Raw genomic sequence first — 24813 nt, forward strand, 5'->3', positions numbered from 1 at the left:
TCCATAGCTCTTTTGTGAGTTTTGAGCAAGGTTGCTCTGACTGTGAGATTTTTCCATGTGGGAATTCAAAAGCATTTATTTATTGAGCGCTTACTATGTGCAGAGCACTGTACTAAGCGCTTGGAATGAACAAGTCGGCAACAGATAGAGACGGTCCCTGCCGTCTGACGGGCTCACGGTCTGATCGGGGGAGACGGACAGACGAGAACGATGGCGATAAATAGAGTCGAGGGGAAGAACAGCTCGTAAAAACCGATGGCGACTAAATAGAATCGAGGCGATGTATATTTCATTAACAAAATAAATAGAGTAATGAAACCAACATTATATACACTATAAAATGGGGATTAAAACTGTGAGGCCCACGTGGGACGATCTGATCACCCTGTACCCCCCCCAGCGCTTAGAACGGTGCCTTTGCACATAGTAAGCGCTTAACAAATACCACCATTATTAATACATACGACTGAGTGAATGAATGAATAGAGGGGGAGACAGACATTCCTAGAAAGGATTTAAGGATTCAGTGTTGTTCACTGAAACAAGTGGCTGCTCGACGAAAACCTTTACCGCTACCAAGACCGAAGTTGTATAAAAAGAAGCAGGTTTGGTATCCATCTCTCCAGGTAAAATCCCAGAAGGTGTTCATAATTGAAAATAAAACAAAACAAAAACCAGCATTCTAAGACCACGCTTCTCACCTCTGGCTCGCATTAGCCAGCTAAGGGCAGAGCTGGGACTAGAACCCAAGTCTCCAGACTAGCAGAGTTGGGGCGAGGCTTAGTGGGTAGAGCACGGGCTTGAAAGTTCGAAGGTCATGGGTTCTAATCCCATCTCTGCCATTTGTCTGCTGTGTGGCCTTGGGCAAGTCACTTCACTGCTCTGTGCCTCAGTTCCCCCATCTGTAAAATGGGGATTAAGAGTGTGAGCCCCACGTGGGACAGGGACTTTGTCCGACCAGATTGACTTGTATCTACCCGAGTGCTTAGAACAGTCCTTGGCACATAGTAAATGCTTTACGAGTACCATTATTCAGCGTGGCTCAGCGGAAAGAGCACGGGCTTGGGAGTCAGAGGTCATGGGCTCGAATCCCGGCTCTGCCACTCGCCAGCTGTGTGACTGTGGGCAAGTCACCTAACTTCTCTCTTCCTCAGTTACCTCATCTGTAAAATGGGGATGAAGACTGTGAGCCTCACGTGGGACAACTCGATTACCCTGTATCTACCCCAGTGCTTAGAATAGTGCTTGAGAACCAACTACAGGCTTTCTTGATGGACCCCAATTCAATCGATAACTGTTATTTATAGGGCGCTTTCTATGTGAAGAGCACTGTATTAAGTGTTTGGGAGTGCTGTCCCTCTACCCCCGCCTTCACCTCCCCTCAGCTAAGCCCCCTTTTCCCCCCCTTTCCCTCTGCTCCTCCCCCCTCCCTTCCCCTCCCTTCAGCACTGTGCTCGTCCGCTCAATTGTATATATTTTTTATTATCCTATATATTTTGTTAATGAGATGTACATCCCCTTGATTCTATTTATTGCTATTGCTCTTGTCTGTCTACCCCGATTAGACTGTAAGCCCGTCGATGGGCAGGGACTGTCTCTATCTGTTGCTAATTTGTACATTCCAAGTGCTTTGTACAGTGCTCTGCACATAGTAAGCGCTCAATAAATACTACTGAATGAATGAATACAGCGTAACGGAACTGGTAGATATGTTCCCAACCCCTTAAGATTAAAAGTCATAATGCCATTCCCCTAGGAAAAGTCTGGACCCAGAAACTGGCTTTTGTTGCAAATGGGCCTTTCAAAATATATTTGAGAACAGCTGAAACTGCTTTGAACACAGCCATAACGTCTCCCGTTAAAGATTACCAAACGGAGGGAGGAACATTTTCCCCCTTCAAGCAACAGCTAGAAGAAAAGTAGCATGGCCTAGTGGCTAGAGCCCGGGCCTGGGAGTCAGAAGGACCTGGGTTCTATTCCCGGCTTCGCCACTTGTCCGCTGTGTGACCTTGGCAAAGTCACTTCACTTCTCTGGGCCTCAGTTATCTCATCTATAAAATGGGGATTGAGACTTTGAAACCCACATGGAATGAGGGACATTTGCTCGGAACCAACTCAGCATTTAATGTTGGTATTTGTTAAGCGCTTACTATGTGCAGAGCACTGTCCTAAGCGCTGGGGTAGATACAGGGTGATCAGGTCGTCCCACGTGAGGCTCGCAGTTAATCCCCATTTTACAGATGAGGTAACTGAGGCACAGTGAAGTGAAGTGACTTGCCCACAGTCACACAGCTGACAAGTGGCAGAGCCGGGAGTCGAACCCATCACCTCTGACTCCGAAGCCCAGGCTCTTTCCACTGAGCCATGCTGCTTCCTGACATGTAGTAAGCACTTAACAAATACCAGATTAATAATAATAATTGTAAGTAGAAGGAAGCAGTGACTACTGGCTTAGTACAATGGCTTAGCACACAGTAAGTGCTCAAGAAATACGATTGAATTGAAGTAACCCATTCAAAGACAGGTCATTGTACCAACCAAATCTTTGATAAAACAACCTCTTGTTGCTGCAAAATGCCCATTTCCAAATGCATCTTCCTGCCTTGCGGGGGTGTCTTCATGCTACGGTCCTCTCCCAAGCACTTAGTACAGTGCCCCGCTTTTAGTAAGTGTTCAGTAAAGACCATTGATTGACTGATTAAAAGCAAAAACACCTTAAAATCACACTCTCACGATGTCATCTAGAAAGGTTACAGAGCACGGGTGATCCCTTAGTGGGCATGGCTTACGTCTTTGACTTCCTCCACGAAGACGATTAACTTTTCCATCATTTCGGCCAGATACACAACGTCCATCTTATCTGCAAAGTTGAAAGCCCCTCCTGTATAGATTCTAAGTTGGCGGGAAAACTCAAGGGCATTGGATGCATTGATGGGCATCTGAAAATACAGGAGAATTGTGATGGTTATAGTCGCCTCTCTCTATGATGAGACCCCACCTTAACAGCTCTGGTCAACAACTGCTCCGACAACCATGTTATTTTTTTTTTTATGGCATTTGCTAAGCGCTCACTTCGTACCAGGCGCCGTACTAAGTGCTGGGGTAGATACAAGTTAATCAGGCCGGACGCAGACTATATCGATTAGGTCAATCAAATCATGAGAGTGCAGGTGAACGCAGAATTAGCTGGATGCAAACCGGGGAAGTGTTGGCTCGGCCACTTGTCTGCTGTGTGACCCTGGGCGAGCCACTTCACTTCTCTGTGCCTCAGTTACCTCATCTGTAAAATGGCGATTAGGCCTGTGAGCCCTAGCAGGACTCTGTCCAACCTGATTACCCTGTGTCCACCCCAGGCCGGCACATAGTACATGTTTAACAACTACCATTACGAGAAAAACTGATTATAAGCAATTTCAACAAATGCAGTGACAAAACCTTGGTCGCCAGAACTGTGGATTTCTAGAAAGGTCCTTGCTGCCGTCACAGCTCCAGCTTCAGCAATTAATAATAATCGTGATATCTGTCGAGCGCTGACTATTCGTGAAGCCCTGTACTGAGGCACCAGATAATCGGGTCCCATCAGGGGCTCGCAGCCCAAGGAGAACGGGTTTTGAAGTGTGGCTTAGTGGAAAGAGCAAGGATTTGGGAGTCAGAGGATGTGAGTTCCAATCCCGGCTCCTCCACCTATCAGCTGTGTGACTTTGGGCATTTCACTTCACTTCTCTGTGCCTCAGCTCCCTCATCTGTAACATTGGGATTAAGACCGTGAGCCCCACATGAGACAACCTGATTACCTTGTATCTACCCCGGTGCTCAGAACAGCGATTGGCACATAGTAAGCGCTTAACAAATACCATCATTATTATTATTATTATTATTACGAAGGAACTGAGGCCCAGCTTAGTGAAGTGACTTGCCCGAGGTCGCACAGCAGGCAGGTGGTAGAGACCGAATTAGAACCCAGATCCTCTCACTCCCGGGCCCGGGCTCTTTCCACTAGGCCACGCTGTTACACGACGGTTTAGTTTCAATAAGGAGTCGATGAGTTCAACTCCGGTAGGGAGGATTTCCTCACGGCATCCCCACCATTCCCTCTTCTCCCAGTCACTCTCTGTGCTGGAATCCCTCCCCCCACCCCATCATGTACACCCCACACCCTTCATCACACTCTGCTCTTCCACCCAACTTGTTCCTCTACCCAATCAATCAACCAATGATATTCACTGACTGTTTACTATGTGCGGAGGACCCTACTAAGTGCTTGGGAGGGTACGATACAAGAGAATTGGTAGATAAATGCTCCCTGCCCTCAAAGAGCAGAGGAACAGAGAAATAGCATGGCCTAGAGAAAAGAGCTCAGGCCTGGGAGTCAGAGGACCGGGTTCTAATTCTGCCACTCCAGATGTTTGCTGGATGACCTCGGGCAAGTCATTTAACATCTCTGCATCTCATTTCTAGTGTTCTCCCTCCTACTTAGACTGTGAGCATGCAGGGATTGTGTTCAATCTAATTCACCTTTATTTACCCCAGTGCTTAAACAGAGCTTAACACATAGTGAGTGCTTAACAAATACCATAAATAAATAGAAAAACATTCAGCCTAGAGGGAAGAGCACATGTGTGATGGTCAGGAAACCTGAGTTCTAATCTCAGCTCTGTCACTTTGCTGCGTGACCTCGGCGGCTCAAATCCCAAAGCAAGAAACAAGAGGCATTAACGACATTGAGCAGGTAAGCATGGCTTTGGAATGTTCTCTGTGAGATCCAAAATGAAAAATAAAATCAGCCATTGTGCCATCTTCCAGAAGATAGCTGAGGGATATATACCGTTCTATAGGTTTCCCCTTTTCAGTACAGTTTACTTTAACAACTATTTAGAAATTCTGCCAAAATATCACTTTACTCTTTAGGAGAAAGAACTAAAACACCACAAATCAACCAACTCTATCACCTAAGCTGTTCTTGTCGAAATAAGGCAGAGATAAGAAATAGAGAAGCAGCATGGCATAGTGGATAGAGCATGGGTCTGGGAGTCAGAAGGTCCTGGATTCTAACCCTTGGGCAGATCACTTCACTTCTCTGTGCCTCGGTCCCCTCTTCCGTAAAATGGAGATCAAGACTGTGAGCCCCTCGTGGGACAGGGACTGTGTCCAACCAATTTGCTTATATTCATTCATTCAATCGTATTTACTGGGCACTTACTGTGTGCAGAGCACTGTACTAAGCACTTATGTCCATGCTAGCGCTTAGTACAGTGCCTGGCACGTATTAAGCACTTAACAAACACGGTAATTATCATCACTATTATAAGGCAGGGTTGAATGTTTTCTTTAGCAATGCTGAGCAGTAGAGTAGTGAAGCTGAGAGAATTGTCTAGAATGAGACATTCAGGTGCAGCCGTTGATCATTCAAGTTCCAATCTAAGCCATCTTGCATGTTAAAAAAGCAAGGAAAAGAACTGATATTAGAGATGTGAAATTTTTCCAGAAAGGATGCTAAATCTGACTAAACAGCCAGTAGAATTACATTTTATACGTGTGTGTGTGTGTGGCTATAACCACAGACCTGAGCACATGTATAAACACACAACACAGGAGCAATCTTTTTCCACGGGATTTTGCCAGGGTTGCGAGAGAATAATGCAATTCGTTTTCTGATCTGGCACCATTTGAGCCCAGCATTCGAAATTCAGTAAGTAGGCAGATGACAATGCTGTTTTTAAAATGTGCTTTACGTTTTGTTCCCCCGCTGCTCTCTGAGGGGATTCTGAGTAAGGCAGGATGCATGGCTCCATTAATGGAATGACCACGAGTCTCCATGGGGCAGTGGGTAGAGCACGGGCCTGGGAGTAAGAAGGTCATGGGTTCTTATGCCGGCTTTGCTATTTGTCTGCTGTGTGACCTTTGAGTAAGTCGCTTCACTTCTCTGGGCCTCAGTTCCCTCATCTATAAAATGGGGATTGAGACTGTGAGCCCCATGTGGGACAGGGACTGGGTCCAACCCGATTTGTTTGCATCCACCTCAGGGTTTAGTACAGTGCCTGGTACGTAGTTAAGTGCTAAAGAAAAACCAATTATTATTTTTATTATCATTATTATTAGGACACAGAAGGCCTGGGTTCTGGTCCCAGCTCTGCCATTTGCCTGCTGGGTCACTTGGAGAAAATCCTTAACCTCTCTTCGCTTTAGTTTCTATATCTATAAAATGGGGAAAAAAATAAATTCTGCCTTTCCCTTCCTCACAGGGAAATAAGGCAGAAGCATTTTGAGACTATAATGGCTCCTTAAAATCAAAGTATTATCATATTTCATTTACTCATTCATTCGATCCTATTTATTGAGCACTTACTATGTGCAAGACGCTGTGTTAAGCACTTGGGAGAGTACAACACAACAGCAGACACAGTCCCTGGCCACAGTGAGCTCACATTTTGTGGTATTTGTTAAGTGCTTATTAAGTATCAAACACTTCTAAGCGCTAGGGCAGGTGTAAGTTAATTAGGTAGGATAATAATAGCAGTAATGGCACTAGTTAAGCGCTAACGGTGTGCTAAGCACTCTTCTAAGTGCTGGGGTAGATATAGGCTAATCAGTCTGGACGCAGTCACTGTCTCACATGGGTCTCACACTCTTTTTACAGATGATAAGGTAACTGAGGCACAGAGAAGTTAAGTGACTTGCCCAAAGTCACGCATCAGACATGTGGTGGAGCCGGGATTAGAACCCAGGTCCTTCTGACTCCCAGGCCCATGCTCTATCCACTAAGCCACGCTGCTTCTAGGACACGGTTTCTGTCCCACCAGCGGCTCGCAGTCTAAGTAGAAGGGAGGCCAGGCATTTAATCCCTATTTTATAGTTGAGGAAATTTAGGCACAGAGAAGTGAAGCAACTTGCCCAAGGTCACACAGCAAGCTATCGGCAGAGCTGGAATTAGAACCCAGGTCCTCTGACTTCCAGGCCGATGCTCTTTCCACTAGGCCACGGTGCTTGTCTTTACTGTCGTGTTTTGCTCTCTAGCAGGTTCTCATTAAAGCGTATGCTGGCAAAAACAAAGAAAACGAACAAAACAGAACCAAAAAAAGCAGATCTTTCCCCATCTGCCAAACCTCTTGGCTACATTTAATGGTGTCAGCCTTCCTGTCTACCAACTTTGCAAATCTCTGGATCGCCTACGGATCCGGTCTCCACGGCCGATGCCGTCACAACCGCTGGTCAGCTCCTAGGGCCCCTGCCGGGGTCAGAGCTGGGAGAGGGACTTTTCCATGGGGCACTGGGTTAGATCGACCAAACCATCTTTCCTCCCGGTCCGGTGGCATCGACTATCTCTGTGGCTACAGCGGATTCCTGTCCGGTTCTTTGTAGCTGGCCGGAAAGGATCCTAGGGGTCATGACCTTTTCACCTACTGTACGGCATCTGGGCCCTTCAAGATATTAAAAGGGAGAAAGGGACAATTATTCTGGGGATGGATATGATAAGAAGGAGGGTGGCCTAGCGGCAACAACACGGGCTCGGGAGACAGAGATGTGGGTTCTAATCCCGGATCTGCCACTTGCCTGCTGTGTGACCTTAGGCAAGTCATTTCGCTTCTCCTTTCCTCAGCGACTTCATCCATAAAATGGGGATTAAGACTGTGAGCCTCAAGGGGGACAGAGACTGTGTCCAACTTAATTATCTTGCATCTACCCCAGAGCCTATGACACATTGTGAGCTCTTAACAAATACCGTAATTATTTTCTATTATTATCATATTGCACGCTCCCAAGCGCTCAATACGGTGCCCTGCACGGAGGAAGTGCTCAATAAATATGATAAATCAATTGATTTAGAACTTTAACCATTGGGGACGTTTCCCAGTTTCCAGGATGCTGGGTTATTTTAAGCGATTCCCTTTTGGTGCCGATGAAATGCTAGATGTCCTCTCCATCTCTTACTCCGTAGACCTTTGCAATGCTGCACTTTTCATTCATCCATTCAATAGTATTTATTGAGCGCTTACTATGCGCAGACCACTGTACTAAGCGCTTGGAAAGTACAAATTTGCAACAGACAGAGACAGTCCCTGCCCATTGACGGGCTTACAGTCTAATCGGGAGAGATTTTTTTATAAAGATTTCCCCCAATACCGACTGCTATATTATACTCGGTTTATTTCTTGGTTATCTGCAGAGGGGATTCTTCTGCTCTCATTCATCTCCTCTGAAGAGTTAAACTAAATGAAGCGCCTCACTCCGGAGGTGACTTTCAAAGGTGGGTCTCTGGTGAGCTGTCTCCACTGCTTTGATGTCAAAGCAAGGCTGGTCTTCTGGGAGGTGTTGAAGGATAGGATCTTTTTTCTTTTTATGGTATTTGTTAAGCACTGAGATAGATACAAGTTGAGCAGGTTGGACACAGTCCCTGTAAGGGGTTCACAGACTTAATCCAAATTTTACAGATGAGGGAACTAAGGCAGAGAGGAGTGAAATGACTTACCCAAGGTCACACAGCAGACAAGCGGTTAAACCGGGATGAGAACCCAGGATCTTCTGACTCCCACACTTGTGCTCTATCCACTGGACCATGCTATTTCTCAGGGTATATTCCAATATGATTTTTGGACTGCTTGGAATGTGAGAGGATAGAAATGTTTCCACCAGCACCAGCGGGAGTATAAGGTGGTGAGTTGCCTTTCTAGGGAATTCAAGACATGGCAGAAATATATCCCAGTGGGTTTTCAATAAATACCGTGTCTGCTACTGCTCCTATCCTTCTTTCCCCTCCACCTGCCTTGAGCTCCTCTCTCAGCAATGCTCTTGTTATTTGACTGCGGTTAGCTAAGAATAGCTTGAGATCATTTAAGCCAAATAATTGTGGTACTTGTGAAGCGCTTACTATGTTCCCAGTTCTGCACCAAGCACTGGGGTATGGTCAAGGTCATCGGGTGAGACGGAGTCCCTATCCCACACGGGACTCACAATTTAGTAATAATAAGCTCATCCTCTACACTGTAAGCTCATTATGGGCCGGGAATGTATCTGCTAATTCTGTTGTACTGCACTCTCCCAAGCGCTTTGTACAGTGCTCTGCACGTAGTAAGTGTACGATAAATACGATTGATTGTTTATTTGATTGATTAGTAGTATTTAAGTCTGACTTAGAGGAAGGAGCACTGGCCGGAGCGCCAGAGGACCTGGATTCTCCTCCCGGCTCCACCAAATGCCTGCTGCGTGACCTCGGGCGAGTCACTTCACTTCTCTAGGCCTTAGTTCCCTCAACTGTAAAATGGGGATTCAATGTCTGTTTCCTCTCCTGCTCAGACTGGAAGCCCCATGGGGGACAGGGGCTGGGTCCAACGTGATTAACCTGTATCTACCCCAGTGCTTAGAAGAGTGTCTGGCACATAGTAAATGCTTAACAAATGGAGTAATGATAATAATCGTAAAAATAATAATACCAAAGAGATGACTGAGTGCAGAGTACTGTACTAAGTACTGGGAAATAACACACCAGTGGGAATTAGACATAGTCTCTGGCCCTCAATATAATAGGGGCTGAGTTCAAGGGGCCGAGTTCAAAGGAGGGGGAGAGAGAGAGCAGGTGCTGAATCCCCATTTCATAGATGAGCTAATTGAGGCACAGAATCATTAGATGACATTTCCTAGGTCACAGAGCAGGCAAGTGTGACTTCCCAGTCCCTTCCATGTCACCCTTGCAGTTGGATTTGCTCTCTTTATTTACCCCTCCCTCATCCCCACAGCACTTATCTACATATCCGTAATGTATTTATTTATTTACACTGACGTCCATCTCTCTCTCTCCAGACTGTAAGCCCGTAGTGGACAGGGAAATTGCCCATTATATCGTACTCTTCCAAGCGCTCGGTACAGAGAGCAGAGCTCAATAAAACGATGAAGTGGCGGAGGTGGGATTAGACCCTCTAGAGTGTAAGCTCACTGTGGAGAGGGAATTCGTCCATTGATTGCTTTACCGTGCCCTCCCAGGCACTTAGCAGAGTGCTCTGCACTCAATAAATACGACCGAATGAATGATGGAACTTGGGTCACGTGACTCCCAGCTCCGTGCTCTTTCCACTAGGCCGTCGAAAAGCGGTGACTCTATTAGAACTGAAGCTTTGGAAAAGGCTGCGATAGCAAGAGGCAGAAACAAGAAACCTGCCGGCACTAAGAATAACAAATGGAACGGAGCCGGCAAGGACTACGTTTAAGAGCGCGCAGTAGGAAAGGCCTGAGACATATTGGTCTCTTCCATCAGTTGGATACCACCCCACCATCCATCACGAAGGACACAGCGAATGTGTGTCTATTTATCCCTGACACGCTCCCCTTTTAAAGGCATAAATCTGGATACCCCGTTTTCATTCCTGATTGCGGAAGCGGAAGCTCATCTGTCTATTCCACTGCCTGGAGTGTCGGTTCGAAGGAATAAGCTACTCAGAAGCTTACCATGCTGAAAGCGTGAAGGATTTGTGTGACTTCTTTTGAGTAAGGACACTCGGAATAGTCGAATTCAGCCCAAAGTCCGGTCCGATTACATTTGCGCCAGGCCTTGGCTTCTGTGGGGCCGTTTTTGAAAGAGATCGAACTAAATGAATACTGGAGACAGGGCAGGTAGGCCGTAATCCCGGCCAAAGTTTTGGGCCACCTAGGAGCAAGAAGATGATCATAATTATGGCATTTATAATAATAATAATAATAATAATGATCATGACTGTGGTATTTGTTAATCTCTGTACTAAGCCCTGCCAAGCACTGTACTAAGACCTGGGGGGGACGCAAGCAAATCAGGTTGGACACAGTCCCTGTCCATTGTGAGGCTTGCCGTCTCAATCCCCATTTTTCAGATGAGGGAACTGAGGCCCAAAGAAGTGAACTGACTTGCCCAAGGTCACAAAGCAGAAAAGTGGCGGAGCTGGGATTTATGAAGAGCATACTAGGTGCCAAACACCATGCTACGCACTGGGGTGGACACAAGATCATCCGATCAGACGCAGTCCCTGTCCCACACGGGCTCACACAGGTAGGGAGAATGGGGATTTTATCCCCATTTTTCAGATCAGGAAACTGAGGGAAAGAGGTGAAGTGAGCTGCCCAACGTCACACTATGCTGGGGACAGAAATGGGATTAGAACTTTGGTCCTCTCTCTTCTGGGTCCACGCTTTGTAGATCGTGCTGCTTTGGGCCAAATTCTCAGCACTTAGCAGGTCTCTGGAAAATGATTTGGATCATGACATGAGGATGGAGGCATCTTTAGTTCAGGAAACAAACCCGAAGTTTAACCTAAAAATACCGGAGGATTGCCAGAGCCATTATGAAGGCACAACTCCTCCTCCAAGAGGCCTTCCTACACTAGGCTCTTATTTCCTCTTCTTCCACTCCTGTGTTGCCTTTGCACTTGGATTTGCACCCTTTATTCACGCTCCCTCAGCCCCACAGCATTTATGTCCATATCCAGAATTTATTTTATATTCACCAGTCAATCGTATTTATTGAGTGCTTACTGTGTGCAGAGCACTGTACTAAGCGCTTGGGAGAGACACATTCTCTGCCCACAACGAGATCTACAGTCTGGACAGGGAGGCAGACGTCCCCCTCTAGACCGTAAACTCTTTGTGGGCAGGGAATGTGTCTACCAACTCTGTTATATTGTACTACCCCAAGCGCTTATTCAGAGCTCTGCGTACAGTAAGCACTCAATAAATACCGCTGATTGATTGAATGAGTGGAAGTGTGATATATGCTGATACAGTGAGCTAGAATGAGGGTTTCGGAGTGAGATTTTCCTTCAAGAATGGGATCCGCCTTCAGGAATGAAAACCCAAGGTTTCAACCTGGACTCCTTCACTGAGTTTGTCCGAGGCCCAGTTTTAACACTGAAGCAGCAGATGGCCCAAAACATTTCCAATGAGTCACATCATTCCCATCCCCGATAAAACCGAACAAAGAGAACAACTTTAGGAATAATGATAATAATGGTATTTGTTAAACGCTTACTGTGTGCCAGGCACTGTACTAAGTGCTGGGGTAGATACAAGAAAATCGGGTTCGACCCAATCCCTGGTCCCAAATGGAGCTCACAGTTTTAATCCCCATTTTACAGATGAGGTCACCGAGGCACAGAGAAGTGAAGTGACTTTTCCAAGGCCACACAGTGGACAAGTTGGAGCGTGGCTTAGTGGTTCAAGTTTGGCCTGGGAGCCATAAGGTTGTGGGTTCTAATCCTGGCTCCTCTACATTTCTGCTGTGTGACCTTGAGCAAGTCACTTAACTACTCTGGGCCTCAGTTATCTCATCTGTAATATGAGGATTAAGATTGAGAGCCCCATGTGGGATGGGGACTGTGTTCAACCTGATTAACTTGTAACTATCTCAATGCTTACAGCAGTGCTTGGCACATAGTAAGTGCTTAACAAGTACCATAATCAATATTATTATTATTATTATTATATGGCAGAACCAGGATTAGAACCCATAACCTTCTGATTCCCAGGCCTGTCAAACCAGAAAAAGGAAGGATCATATCCTGGGCAGTGAGCAAAGTTCATGAAAAGTTGAAGCCAACAAAAAAATAGTTCATCGCCTTTCCCATGACGCGACTAGTGAGTCATTCTCGGAATATCGTGTGTCATTATTTTAGTGACAAGAAATGAGGGAGCAGAGGCTTCTTTAACCTAAATACTGAAGATCACAGTTTTCTTGGATGAATAAAAAAAAGATGGGAAGCAGGACAGATGCATTTGGCCAACATATTTATGCATTCATGTGTATATCTTTAAATAATATTTTATTATTTACATTGACTCTAAGCACATTTCGGGCAGGGAATGTGTCTGCTAATTCTATTGTATTGTGCTCTCTCTTAGCCCTGTGCTCTGCACACAGTAAACACTCAATAAATTCCACTAATTAATGGAATAGCCTTTTCCCCATACTCTTCAACTGTACTATCTGGAATTCTCTACTTAAGCAACCAAATATCTTCACTTCCTCACAGAGAAAAAGTCATTCTAATCAGCTTTACTTCCCTTGCTGTGAGCTTTCTCGCTATTAGCTTGCCATGAAAAATGAACCAATAACCCAGTCAATCAATGGTATTTACCAAGCACTTACCGTGTGCAGAGCACTGTACTAAGCACTTGGGAGAATATGCTAGAACAGAGTTGGGAGATGCATTCCCTACCCACAGTGAGCTTATATTCTAGAAGGGGAGATAGGCATTAATGTGAATAAATTGTGATATATACATAAGTGCTGTGGGTTTGAGGGAGAAGTGAAAAAAAGGTGCAAATTCAAGTGCCTGGGTGGTGCAGAAGGGAGTAGAGGAAGAGGAAATGAAGGCCTAGTAGGGTAAGGATTCTCGGAGGAGATATGCTTTTAGTAAGGCTTTGAAGGTGGGGAGAGTCATCGTCTGTCGGCCATGAAGAGGGAGGGCGTTCCAGGCCAGAAGCAGGAGGTGGGAGAGGCGTCGACGGTGAGATAAACAAGATCAAAGAACAGCGGGTAGGTTGGCATTAGAGGAGCGAAGTGTGGGGGCCGAGTTGAAGTAGGAAATCGGGGAGGTAAGGTTGGAGAGGGCAAGATATTGAGTGCTTTAAAACCAATGGTGAGGAGTTTCTGTTTGATGCGGAGGTGGAGGGGCAACCGCTGGAGGCTCTTGAGGAGCAGGGAAACACGGACTGAACAGATTTGTAGAAAAACGGTCCAGACAGCAGAATGAAATATGGACTGGAGTGGGGAGATACGGGAAGCTAGGGAGAGCACAATACCACGTGATCTCTAACCCCAAGGAGTTTAAAGTCTCCCGGAGGAGACAGACTCCTTTAGGGTAGGGAACATGTTTACCGGCTGTTGTCATATTGTCCTCTTCCAAGCACTAAGGGCAGGGCTCTGCACACAGTAAGTTCTCAATGAGTATCAGTGATCGATTGACTAGAATAAATTACAGATCGGGGATCGTATAAGGATGTGGACAAAATTGCTGAGGGAGAGGGGATGGAGTGAGTTCTAAAGTGCTAAACGAATAAAGTCCCAACTGCAAAGGCGTTGCAGAAGGGAGGATGGATAGGCAGGGACTGTATCTGTTACCGATTTGTACATTCCAAGCGCTTAGTACAGTGCTCTGCACATAGTAAGCGCTCAATAAATACGATTGAATGAATGAATAGGGAGGGGAGATGAGAAGCAGCGTGGCTCAGTGGAAAGAGCACGGGCTTGGGAGTCAGGGCTCATGAGTTCGAATCCCAGCTCTGCCACTTGTCGGCTGTGTGACTGTGGGCAAGTCACTTAACTTCTCCGTGCCTCAGTTCCCTCATCTGTAAAATGGGGATTAAGACTGTGAGCCCCACGTGGGACAACCTGATTCCCCTATGTCTACCCCAGTGCTTAGAACAGTGCTCGGCACATAGTAAGCGCTTAACAAATACCAACATTATTATTATTAGAGTTTAGTTAAGGAGACAATCTATCAATGGTATCAATTAAGAGCCTACTGGGCACTTATACTAAGCAGCATGGATAGAGCAGGAGCCTGGGAGTCAGAAAGTCATGGGTTCTAAACCCAGCTCCACCATTTGTCTGCTGTGTGACCTTAGGCCAGTCACTTTACTCCTCTGAGCCTCAGTTCAAACAAACCCTCTGAACAAAACGGGGATTAAAAGTGTGAGCCCAATGTGGGAAAGGGACTGTGTCCAACCTGACTAACTCGTTTCTACTCCAGCACTTAGAACAGTGCTTGGCACATAGTAAGTGCTTAACAAGTATCATGATTATTATTATTAATTATTTTTATACTAAGTGTTTGGGAGCATTTAGCTGTAACAGGGTTTCCAAGCCCTTAAGGAGTTAACAGTTTAATGGGGAAGATGGATAAAAATCATTCACAGATAATGAAAACAGGCATGAATAAAGTAGGAATAATAATAATGATTATGGTAATAATAATAATAATGATATTTGTTGATCATTTACTATGTGACGAGCACTGTTCTAAGTACTGAGGAAGATACCAGCTAACCAGGTTGGACACAGTCCCTGTCCTAAATAGGCTTCACAGTCTTAATCCCTATTTTACAGATGAGGGAACTGAGAAACAGAGAAATGAGGTGATTTGCCCAAAGTCACGCAGCAGGTAAGTGGCGAAGCTGGGATTAGATCCCAAGTCCTTCTGACTCGCGGCACAGTGCTCTATCCACTAAACTACGCTGCTTCTCCATAACCTATGGAATAAAGTGGGTGAACACATCACTAAATATACATATGAATGATTAAATGAAATGAACGAATAAATGAAAAATACATCTGCTTATGACTTCACATCACTACAACTGGGATATAGCTGTGGGGAAAGGGGGCAAACTTGGAGACGGGCATCTGAGTTTAATCATCATCAATGGTATTTATTGAGCACTCACTGAGTGCAGAGCACTACTCTAAGCACTTGGGAGACTATGATACACTGCTCCAAGTAGTCAAGCAGTTCCATCAACATCACTTACGGGCCAGATTCAATATCAGTGGCCCAGTTCGATCACAGACACCCAAGTTCAGTCTCCTGGCATCAAAACTAGGAGCATTGTGCCCTCGTGGGTAGAGCCCAGGCCTGGGAGTCAGAAAGACCTGGGTTTTAATCATGGCTCTGTCACATGTCTGCTTCGTAACCTTGGGCAAGTCACTTCACTTCTCTGGGCCTCAGTTCCCTCTTCTGAAAAATGGGAATTGAGACTGTGAGCCCCACGTGGGACAGGGACCGTGTCCAATGCAGCTTGCTTGTACCCACCCCAGGGCTTAGTATCGTGCCTGGTACATAGTAAGTGCTTAACAAATACCATCATCATTATTATTACCAAATACCATCATTATTATTAGTATGAAAAAATCTGCTCACCGTTAAAACAGCTTCTAGGGAAGGGAGGTATGAGGAGAATGAGTGACAGAAGGACACTCGTGAGCAGGGAATGTGTCTGTTTACTGTTATAATGTATTCTTCCCAGTGCTTAGTAACAATAATAATAATAATAATAATAATGATGGCATTTGTTAAGTGCTTACTATGTGCAAAGCACTGTTCTAAGCGCTGGGAGGGACACAAGGTGATCAGGTTGTCCCATGTGGGGCTCACAGTCTTAATCCCCATTTTACAGATGAGGTCACTGAGGCACAGAGAAATTAAGTGACTTACCCGAAGTCACACAGCTGACAAGTGGTGGAGCTGGGATTAGAACTCATGACCTCTGACTCCCAAGCCCGGGCTCTTTCCACTGAGCCACGCTGCTTCTCCTGCTTCTCCTAATACGATGCTGGGCACAGAGAAAGCACTCAATATATCTGCCAGATTGACCCAAACAGCTGCTGCATAGAGAGCTGAACCTGGGAATTTGAAAGCAAGGAGGGCGGAGGAAGCATTTTCAGGACAAGGCCAAAGAGAGCCTCAGGCAGGGCTGCATCCCAGTGGATGGAAAACTGGGAGTCATTCGCTGAGGCAGACCTTCACTGGTGCACAACGACAAACCAGCAACAAACCAGTGGCTCTCTTTAAGGGAAAGCCCTGGAAACCCCTTGAGGGCAAAGAACATGTCAGGCAACTCATTCAATCGTATTTATTAAGCACTATAAATGGGTAGCGTTGTGGTTGCCTATCCATCCCCGTATCAAACAAAAACTCCTCACCACTGGCTTTAAAGCAGTCCATCACCTTACCCCCTCCTACCTCACCTCACCTTACTGCAAGAAGCCAGCCTAAAAACTTCGCTTCTCTGGTGCCGCTAATCTTTTCTCTGGGCCTCCATCCAGCCTGTCTCGCCACCAACCCCTGGCCCACGTCCAGCCTGTGGCCTGGAATGCCCTCCCTCCTCAAATCTGACAGACAATTACTCTTCCTCCCCTTCAAAGCCTTACTGAAGGCACATCTCTTCCAAGAGGCCTTCCCAGACTAGTCCCACTTTTCCTCATCTCCCACTCTCTTCTGTGTCTCCCTGACCTGCTCCCTCTGCTCTTCCCCCGTCTCCCAGCCCCACAGCACTTATGTATATATCTGTCATTTTATTTATTTCTGTTAATGTCTGTTTGTATTGATGTCTGTCTCCTCCTCCTCTAGACTGTGGGCTCACGGTGGGCATGGATTGTCACTCTTTATTGCTGTACTGTACTTTCCCAAGTGCATAGTACAGTGCTCTGTACACAGAAAGTGCTTAATAGGTATGATTGAATGTATGAATGAATGAAAGTGTGTGCTAAGCACTTGGGAAAGTACGATACAACAATAAAGAGACACATTCCTTGCCCATGACGGTCCATTTTATTGTCCTTTCTCAAGTGCTTAGTACAGTGCACTGCACACACTAAGTCTTCAATTCATATCAATCAATCAGTCAATGGCATTTATTGATCACTTACATCAGAGCACTGTTCTAAGCGCTTGGGAAGGTACAATACAAGAGAATTAGCAGACCCGCTCCCTGCCCATAATGAGCTTAGGTTGTAGAGGGGGAGACAGACATTAATATGGATAAATAATTTATAATGAATAATTTAAAGATATGTACATAAGCGCTGTGGGGTTGGGGGTGGGGTGAATATCAATGTCTAAGTCAAACCACAGATGGATTGATAAAGAACGTGCGATAAGGAGGTAAAAGAGCAAAGAGTCAGGCACTGCAAACAGTAAACATGACAACACGAAAGACAACACACAACCTTTTGTGTGCATAAAGGAGCTGGGATTATGGGTCTGACATTAGCTTCTTTGATCATGCACACATACGCACATACACACACACTCACAAGTAAATTTTGAAAGATTACTATATATTCGGATTAATGTTGTTTGCACTAAAGACACGCTCTGAAATTTCCTACTCATAACTTGCAAATGCCAGCGGAATCCAAGAGCTCAGCAGGAGTTTGAGCTCGTCTTGTCTTATGCCGTCGAGTCGTCTCCGACCCGTAGCGATGTCATGGACATCTCTCTCCCAGAACGCCCCATCTCCATCTGCAATCGTTCTGGTAGTGGATCCAGAGAGTTTTCTGGGTAAAAATCCAGAGGTGGTTTACCCTTGCCTCCTTCTGCGCAGTAAACCCGAGTCTCCACCCTCGACTCTCTCCCGTGCCGCTGCTGCCCAGCATGGGTGAGTTTTGGCTTTTAGCAGACGGCCTGCCGCTCGCTAGCCACTGGCCAAGCTAGGGATGGAATGGACAGGCCACTGCTTGACTCTCCCTCCCGTAGCCTAGATTGGTAGAGGACTGGGAACTCTCCAGGCATGATCCAGAAAGGGGAATGGGTTTGATACAGGTTACCAAAATAAATCTGCAGGGATTTTGTAACAATCGATACAGCTGGAATGAGAACTCCCCTTCTTTTGATTTATTTGCAGTGACAACATACCCTTGGCATATGGGTTTGAAGTGCAACGTAGGAATTTATAAACCTCTTACCTTTCAAGAAAAAAATGATGACATTCGCTGGCATTGGAGTCTAGTGGCTCTCAAAGTTTCCATGTGAGAGCACGGTGCTGTCCTTATGGGAAGTTCACATGAACAGTTTGGAAATCTCTCAAATGAACATCCAAGACCCCGATTTGAGTAGGATGGAGAGGTGGCTTGTGTAGTAGAGTAGAAGCATTTCTCTCCCAAGCGACTTAATCGCTGCAATATTCATTCAATTCATTCAATAGTATTTATTGAGCACTTACTATGTGCAGAGCACTGTACTAAGCGCTTGGAAAGTACAAATCAGTAACAGATAGAGACAATCCCTGCCCTTTGTCGGGCTTACAGTCTAATCGGGGGAGACAGGCAGACAAGAACAATGGCAATAAATAGAATCGAGGGGAAGAACATCTCATAAAAACAACAGCAAATAAATAGAATCAAGGTGATGTACATCTGATTAACAAAATAAATAGGGTAACGAAGATATATACAGTTGAGCGGACGAGTACAGTGCCGAGGGGATGGGACGGGAGAGGGAGAGGTGCAGAGGGAAAGGGGGGAGAAGAGGGTTTAGCTGCGGAGAGGTGAAGAGGGGGTAGAGGGAGCAGAGGGAAAAGGGGAGCTCAGTGTGGGAAGGCCTCTTGGAGGAGGTGAGCTTTAAGTAGGGTTTTGAAGAGGGGAAGAGAATCAGTTTGGCGGAGGTGAGGAGGGAGGGCGTTCCGGGACCGCGGGAGGACGTGGCCCGGGGGTCGACGGCGAGACAGGCGAGAAAGGGGGACGGTGAGGAGGTGGGCGGCAGAGAAGCGGAGCGTGCGGGGTGGGCGGTGGAAAGAGAGAAGGGAGGAGAGGTAGGAAGGGGCAAGGGGATGGACAGCCTTGAAGCCTAGAGTGAGAAGTTTTTGTTTTGTGCGGAGGTTGATAGGCAACCACAATAATAATCGTGGTATTTGTTAAGTGCTTATTGTGGGCCAAGAACTTAGTTCAGTGCCAAACACTACACTAAGCATGGGGCTAGATACAAGATAATCAGATAAGACACACTCCCTCTCTCACATGGCGCTCACAGTAGAAGTGGGAAGGAGAACAGGTATTTAATCTCCATTTTACAGATGAGGAAACCGAGGCCGAAAGAAGTTAAGTGACCTGGCCAAGGTCACGTATCAGGCAAATGGCAGAGCTGGGATTAGAACCTCAGGTCCGTGTTCTTTCCAACTGGCCACACGGTTTCACAGTGAGAGCCAATCCTCAGTAAAACCTGAAATATGTGTCAGTTCTGATGTTGCTTTTTGATACCAAATCAGATCCTGAAAAATCACTGGAATGAAGATCCTTAAACTTGCCATCAATGTCTCAGCACGGAAACACACTTCAACTCTGGCAGAAACTGGGCAGGGAATTCATTGGAATTCTACAAAACAAAGTGTACTTAAGAGAATTTTTTTATGGCATTTCTGAAGTGCTTACTATGTGCCAGGCCCTGTTCTAAGCCCCGGGGTAGATGCAAAAGAAATCAGGTTGAACATAGTCCACGTCCCACATAAGGCTCAGATCTTAATCCCTATTTTACAGATGAGGTAACGGAGGCACAGAGGAAGTGAAATGACTTGTCCAAGGTCACACAGCAGACTAGTGGGGAAGCCAGCATTATTAAAAATACCAATGATAGTAATGGTATTTATAAAGTGTTTACTATGTGCCAGGCACTGTACTAAGCGCTGGAGTAGAGACAAGCAAAGCGGGTTGGACACAGTCCCTGTCCCAGGTGAGGCTCACAGTCTCAATGCCCATGTTACAGATGAGGTAACTGAGGCCCAGAGAAGTGAAGTGACTTGCTGAAGGTCATGCATCAGAAAAGTGCCAGGACTGGGATTAGAAACCAGGTCCTTCTGACTCCCAGCCCCATGCTCTATCCACTAGGTGAAGCCTGATGTCAGTGTACTTTCCAAGTACTTAGCACAGCGCTCATCACACAGTAAGCACTAAGAAAATACTATTGATTGATGCCAGACACAGTAGGAAGTAAGCGTGGTCTAGTGGAAAGCACATGGGGCTGCTTGGCAAGAGACTTGGGGTCTAGTCCCGGCTCTGACCCTGGCCCGCTGTAGGACCTTGAGCAAATCACGGGCTCAGTGGAAAGAGCCTGGGCTTGGGAGTCAGAGGTCATGGATTCGAATCCCAGCTCTGCCACTTGTCAGCTGTGTGACTGTGGGCAAGTCATTTCACTTCTCTGGGCCTCAGTTACCTCATCTGTAAAATGGGGATTAAGACTGTGAGCCTCACGTGGGACAACCTGATTACCCTGTATCTACCCCAGCGCTTAGAACAGTGCTCTGCACATAGTAAGCACTTAACAAATACCAACATTATTATTATTAACCTCTTTGGGCCTCAGTTTCCTCACCCATAGAACTGGGATACCACCTACATGTCTACATGTCCTCACTGGGACTGTGTGAAGATTCACTGAGATACCCGATATGAAATTCCTTCATAAAAATGCAAGCTCTATAAAAAAGAATCATTTTATTACTCTCATGATTATGAGCTCTTTTTGTGCTGTGAGCAAGTCTACCAACTCTAGAGTACTGCATTCTCCCAAATGTTTAGTTCAGTTCTTTGTATTCAGTAAGAGCTCAATAAATAGTACAGTGCCTGGTACCTAGTAAGCGCTTAACAAATACCATAATTATTAAATACCACTGATTGATTGATTGAATGTGATCAAGCAGGAAGAGCAAAGGACAGGGAGTCAGGAGACGTGGGTTTCTAATCCGAGCTCTGTCCGTGCCCTGCTGGGCAATTTTAGGCCAGATGTACCTCAGTTTCCTCGCCTTTGAAATGGGAATAAGATTGAGAAGCAGTGTGACCTAATGGATAGAGCTCAGGCCTGGGAATCAGAAGGACCTGGGTTCTAATCCCGGCTCTGCCACATGTCTGCTGGGTGACACTGTGCAAGTCGTTTTACGTCTGTGGTCCTCAGTGACCTTAACCGGAAGAATGGGAATGAAATCTGTGAGCCCCATGAGGGACATGGACTGTGTCCAACCTGATCGGCTCATATCTATTCCAGCATTTAGTACAGTTCCTGGCACATAGTAAGTGCTCAACTAATGTCATAAAAAGAAAAGATATCCACTCTTCCTGCCTCTTCGATTGTATGAACCTCTTGTATCTACCCCAATGCTCTGTCTGCTGCTTGGTACTTGGTAAGGACTTATTAAACACCAGTCAGCTGGTCAATTGGTCAGTTGTATTCAGCACTTACTGTGTGCAGAGCACTGTACTAAGCAATTGGGAGAGTACAATATCACACTAAACAGACACATTCCCTGCCCACAACGAGCTTACAGTCTAGGGAGGAGATATTCATTCCTTCATCCATTCAATTGTATTTACTGAGAGCTTACTGTGTGCAAAACACTGTACTAAGCACATGGGAGGGTACAGTGTAACAATGAACACACACATTCCCTGCCCACACTGAGCTCACAATCTAGAGGGGGAAACATTTATTCATTCCCTCTAGACTGTGAGCTCTTTGTGGGCAGGGAACGTGTCTGATGTTATACTGTACTCTCCCACGAGCTCAGTACAGTGCTTTGCGCACAATAAGCACTCAGTAAATGTAATGGATTGATTCATTCTTTCCTATTCAATTGCATTTATTGAGCACTTACTGCGTGTGAAGCACTGTACTAAGCGCTTGGGAGAGTACAATGTAACAATAAACAGACACATTCCCTGCCTGCAATGAGCTTGCAGTTTACAGACATGAATATAAATAAATGGCCAGAAACAAATGCCATTATCTATCGATCATTATCAATAATTATTATTATTGTGAGAGCAAGGATCACAATTTCCCAATCCGCAAATGCAATTTATTTTTTTCCCGAGCCCGCATATCTGAAGGAAAGGAGAGTGTGCAGATCTAGATACCTAAGGCTCAAGAATGCATTCACCCTACTGGGAGCTTAGCAAAGACACTGCACTGCTGGAGTTATCAGAGCAGAAAACTCCTTTCTCAATTCTTCGCTGGAGCTGTGGCAGAAGGGTGCCTGAAGGATGAAGATGGGTTTATTTCCAGAAAAAAGCACTTGGGATTGAGCCCAGAGGAGAATCGCCAACCTTCGGAGCTTTCTAGTCAGGAGAAAGGTCTGGAGGATGTCTAGGGTTTGGAAGTTTCAGAGCTCCAGACTCCAGAAGGAGTGAGCCAACTGGACCGCATTGCCTGGCCCCGGGAGACCAGGGAGAGTCAGAGAGCCAATCTGATATCTGGCTAGAGTGGTGTGGGGGAGAGAGTCACAGACCCCAGTATGTGCAAGCAAACGCACGCAGCTAGGGATATCAACCCCCTCTTCAAAAATCTCCAGCGGCTGCCCATCCACAAAACCTCCTCACCGTTGGCTTTAAAACTGTCCGTCACCTTCCCCCCTCTTACCTCACCTTGCTTCTCCCCTTCTCCCACTCAGTCCGCACACTCCGTTCCTCCAGTGACGCTAACCTCTTCCCTGGGCCTCCATCTCGCCTGAAGAGCCGCTGACCTCTGGCCCACATCTTGCCTCCGGCCTGGAACGCCCTCCCTCCTCAAGTCTGCCAGACAATGACTCTTCCCCCCTTCAAAGCTTTACCGAAGGCACATGTCCTCCAAGAGGCCTTCCCAGACTAAGCCCCGCTTTTCCTCATGTCCCACTCCCTTCTGTGTCACCCTGACTTGTTTCCCTTGCTCCTTCCCGCACCCCCCAGTTCCACAGCACCTATGTATATATCTATAATTTTATTTATTTGCATTGATGTCTGTCTCTACCCTCTAAACTTTGAGATCGTTGTGGGCAGGGAATGTCACAGTTTATTGTCGTATTCTATTTTGCCAAGCACTTAGTACAGTGCTCTGCACACATAAGTGCTTAATAAATGACTGAATGCATGATTCACACATGCAGACATATGAATCTAGACAGCCCCCCCGCCCCCACCCAAGACAGACAGAGACCCAGACACAGAGTGACACAGAGAGAATCACAGTATAAGCACACTCGGGAAGGGAATGTGACTTTTTATTGTCATACCGTCCTCTCCCAAGCCCTTAGTACAGCGCTCTGCACACAGTAAGTGCTCAGTAAATACGACTGACTGAGTGACTGATACACAGACTAAGCCATCAGAGGGGACACAGAGTTATTTTGCACAGAGGGTACCGAAAGGGACAGATGGTGAAATTATAATAATAATATGGTATTTGCTACATGCTCGCTTTGTGCCAGGAATTGTACTAAGTGCTGGGGTTCATCTGGTTGGACACAATCCCTGTCCTACACAGGGCTCACAGTTTTAATAACCATCTTACAGGTGAGCTAACTGAGGCACAGATAAGTTTTGTTTTTTTTGTATTTTTTTATGTTATTTGATAAACTCTTAATATGTGCCAAGCACTGTCCTGGGGTGGATACAAGCAAGACAGGTGGGACACAGCCCCTGTCTCACAAAGGGCTCACAGTTTTAATCCCCATTATACAGATGCGGGAATTGAGGCATAGAGAAGTGAAGTAACCTGCCCAAGGTCACAAAGCAGCCAAGCGGAGGAGCTGGGATTAGAACCCAGGTCCTTCTGACTCCCAGGCCTGTGCTCTATCCACTTGGCCATATTGCCTCTCTCAGGAAAGAGGCAAAGAAGGTAAATAAAACAGAAAAGAAAGCCAAAAGCCCTGAAACATTCAAAAAACCAACACCTGTTGGAAGATGAGAAACAGCATGGTCTAGTGGCAAGAGTCCGGGTTTGGGAGTCAAAGGACGTGGGTTCTAATCCCGGCTCTGCCACTTGTCAGCTCTGTGACCCTGGGCAAGTCACTTCACTTCTCTGGGTCTCAGTTACCTCTTCTGGAAAATAGGGATTAAGACTGTGAGCCCCAAGAGGGACAACCTGATTACCTTGTATCTACCCCAGAGATTAGAACAGTGCTTGGCACATAGTAAGTGCTTAACAAATACCATCATATTTTTTTTTACATCTAAGGAAAGTGAAGGAAAGGAAAGGCTGTAGTGGACCACGTGGGGAGGATCAGGACTCAGATGTCCCATCTATACTGATGCTCTCAGTTCTCAGGTAGGAGAATCCCAGGCCTAGAGGATCGGGAGTCAGACAATCTGCCTACCCTGACAGTCTCAGGACTCTCCTGAGCCGGGGAGATCCGGGCCTGGAGGATCAGAACTCAGACATCCTGTCTACACTGCAACTCTCAGTGCTCTCTTGGGCTGGGGAGATCCAGGCCAGGAAGATCAGGAGTCAGCTGTCCTGTCTACCCTGAGACTCTCAGACCTCTCCCCGGCTTGCCCCACTCTGGACTCGACATCTGGTTTAGCTTTAGAATGGCATTTTTCCCCCAAGTGCCCTATGT

The 24813-nt window shown here is 46.1% G+C and overlaps 1 protein-coding gene across 2 annotated transcripts in view; it reads right to left on the reverse strand.

Moving 5' to 3' along the window:
• Positions 1 to 24813, reverse strand: part of ADGRA1 (adhesion G protein-coupled receptor A1) — a 679465-nt gene that overhangs the window by 336369 nt on the left and 318283 nt on the right. For both annotated transcript variants that reach the window (XM_029061334.2, XM_029061335.2), the window contains exons 9-10: positions 10438 to 10636; positions 2790 to 2939 (exon numbers count right to left, since the gene is read on the reverse strand). In XM_029061334.2, the coding sequence (XP_028917167.1) occupies positions 2790 to 2939; positions 10438 to 10636 (349 nt within the window). The remainder of the gene's footprint in view (positions 1 to 2789; positions 2940 to 10437; positions 10637 to 24813) is intronic.

This window comes from Ornithorhynchus anatinus, chromosome 3, assembly GCF_004115215.2.
Source record: "Ornithorhynchus anatinus isolate Pmale09 chromosome 3, mOrnAna1.pri.v4, whole genome shotgun sequence".
Taxonomy (NCBI): Eukaryota; Metazoa; Chordata; class Mammalia; order Monotremata; family Ornithorhynchidae; genus Ornithorhynchus; species Ornithorhynchus anatinus.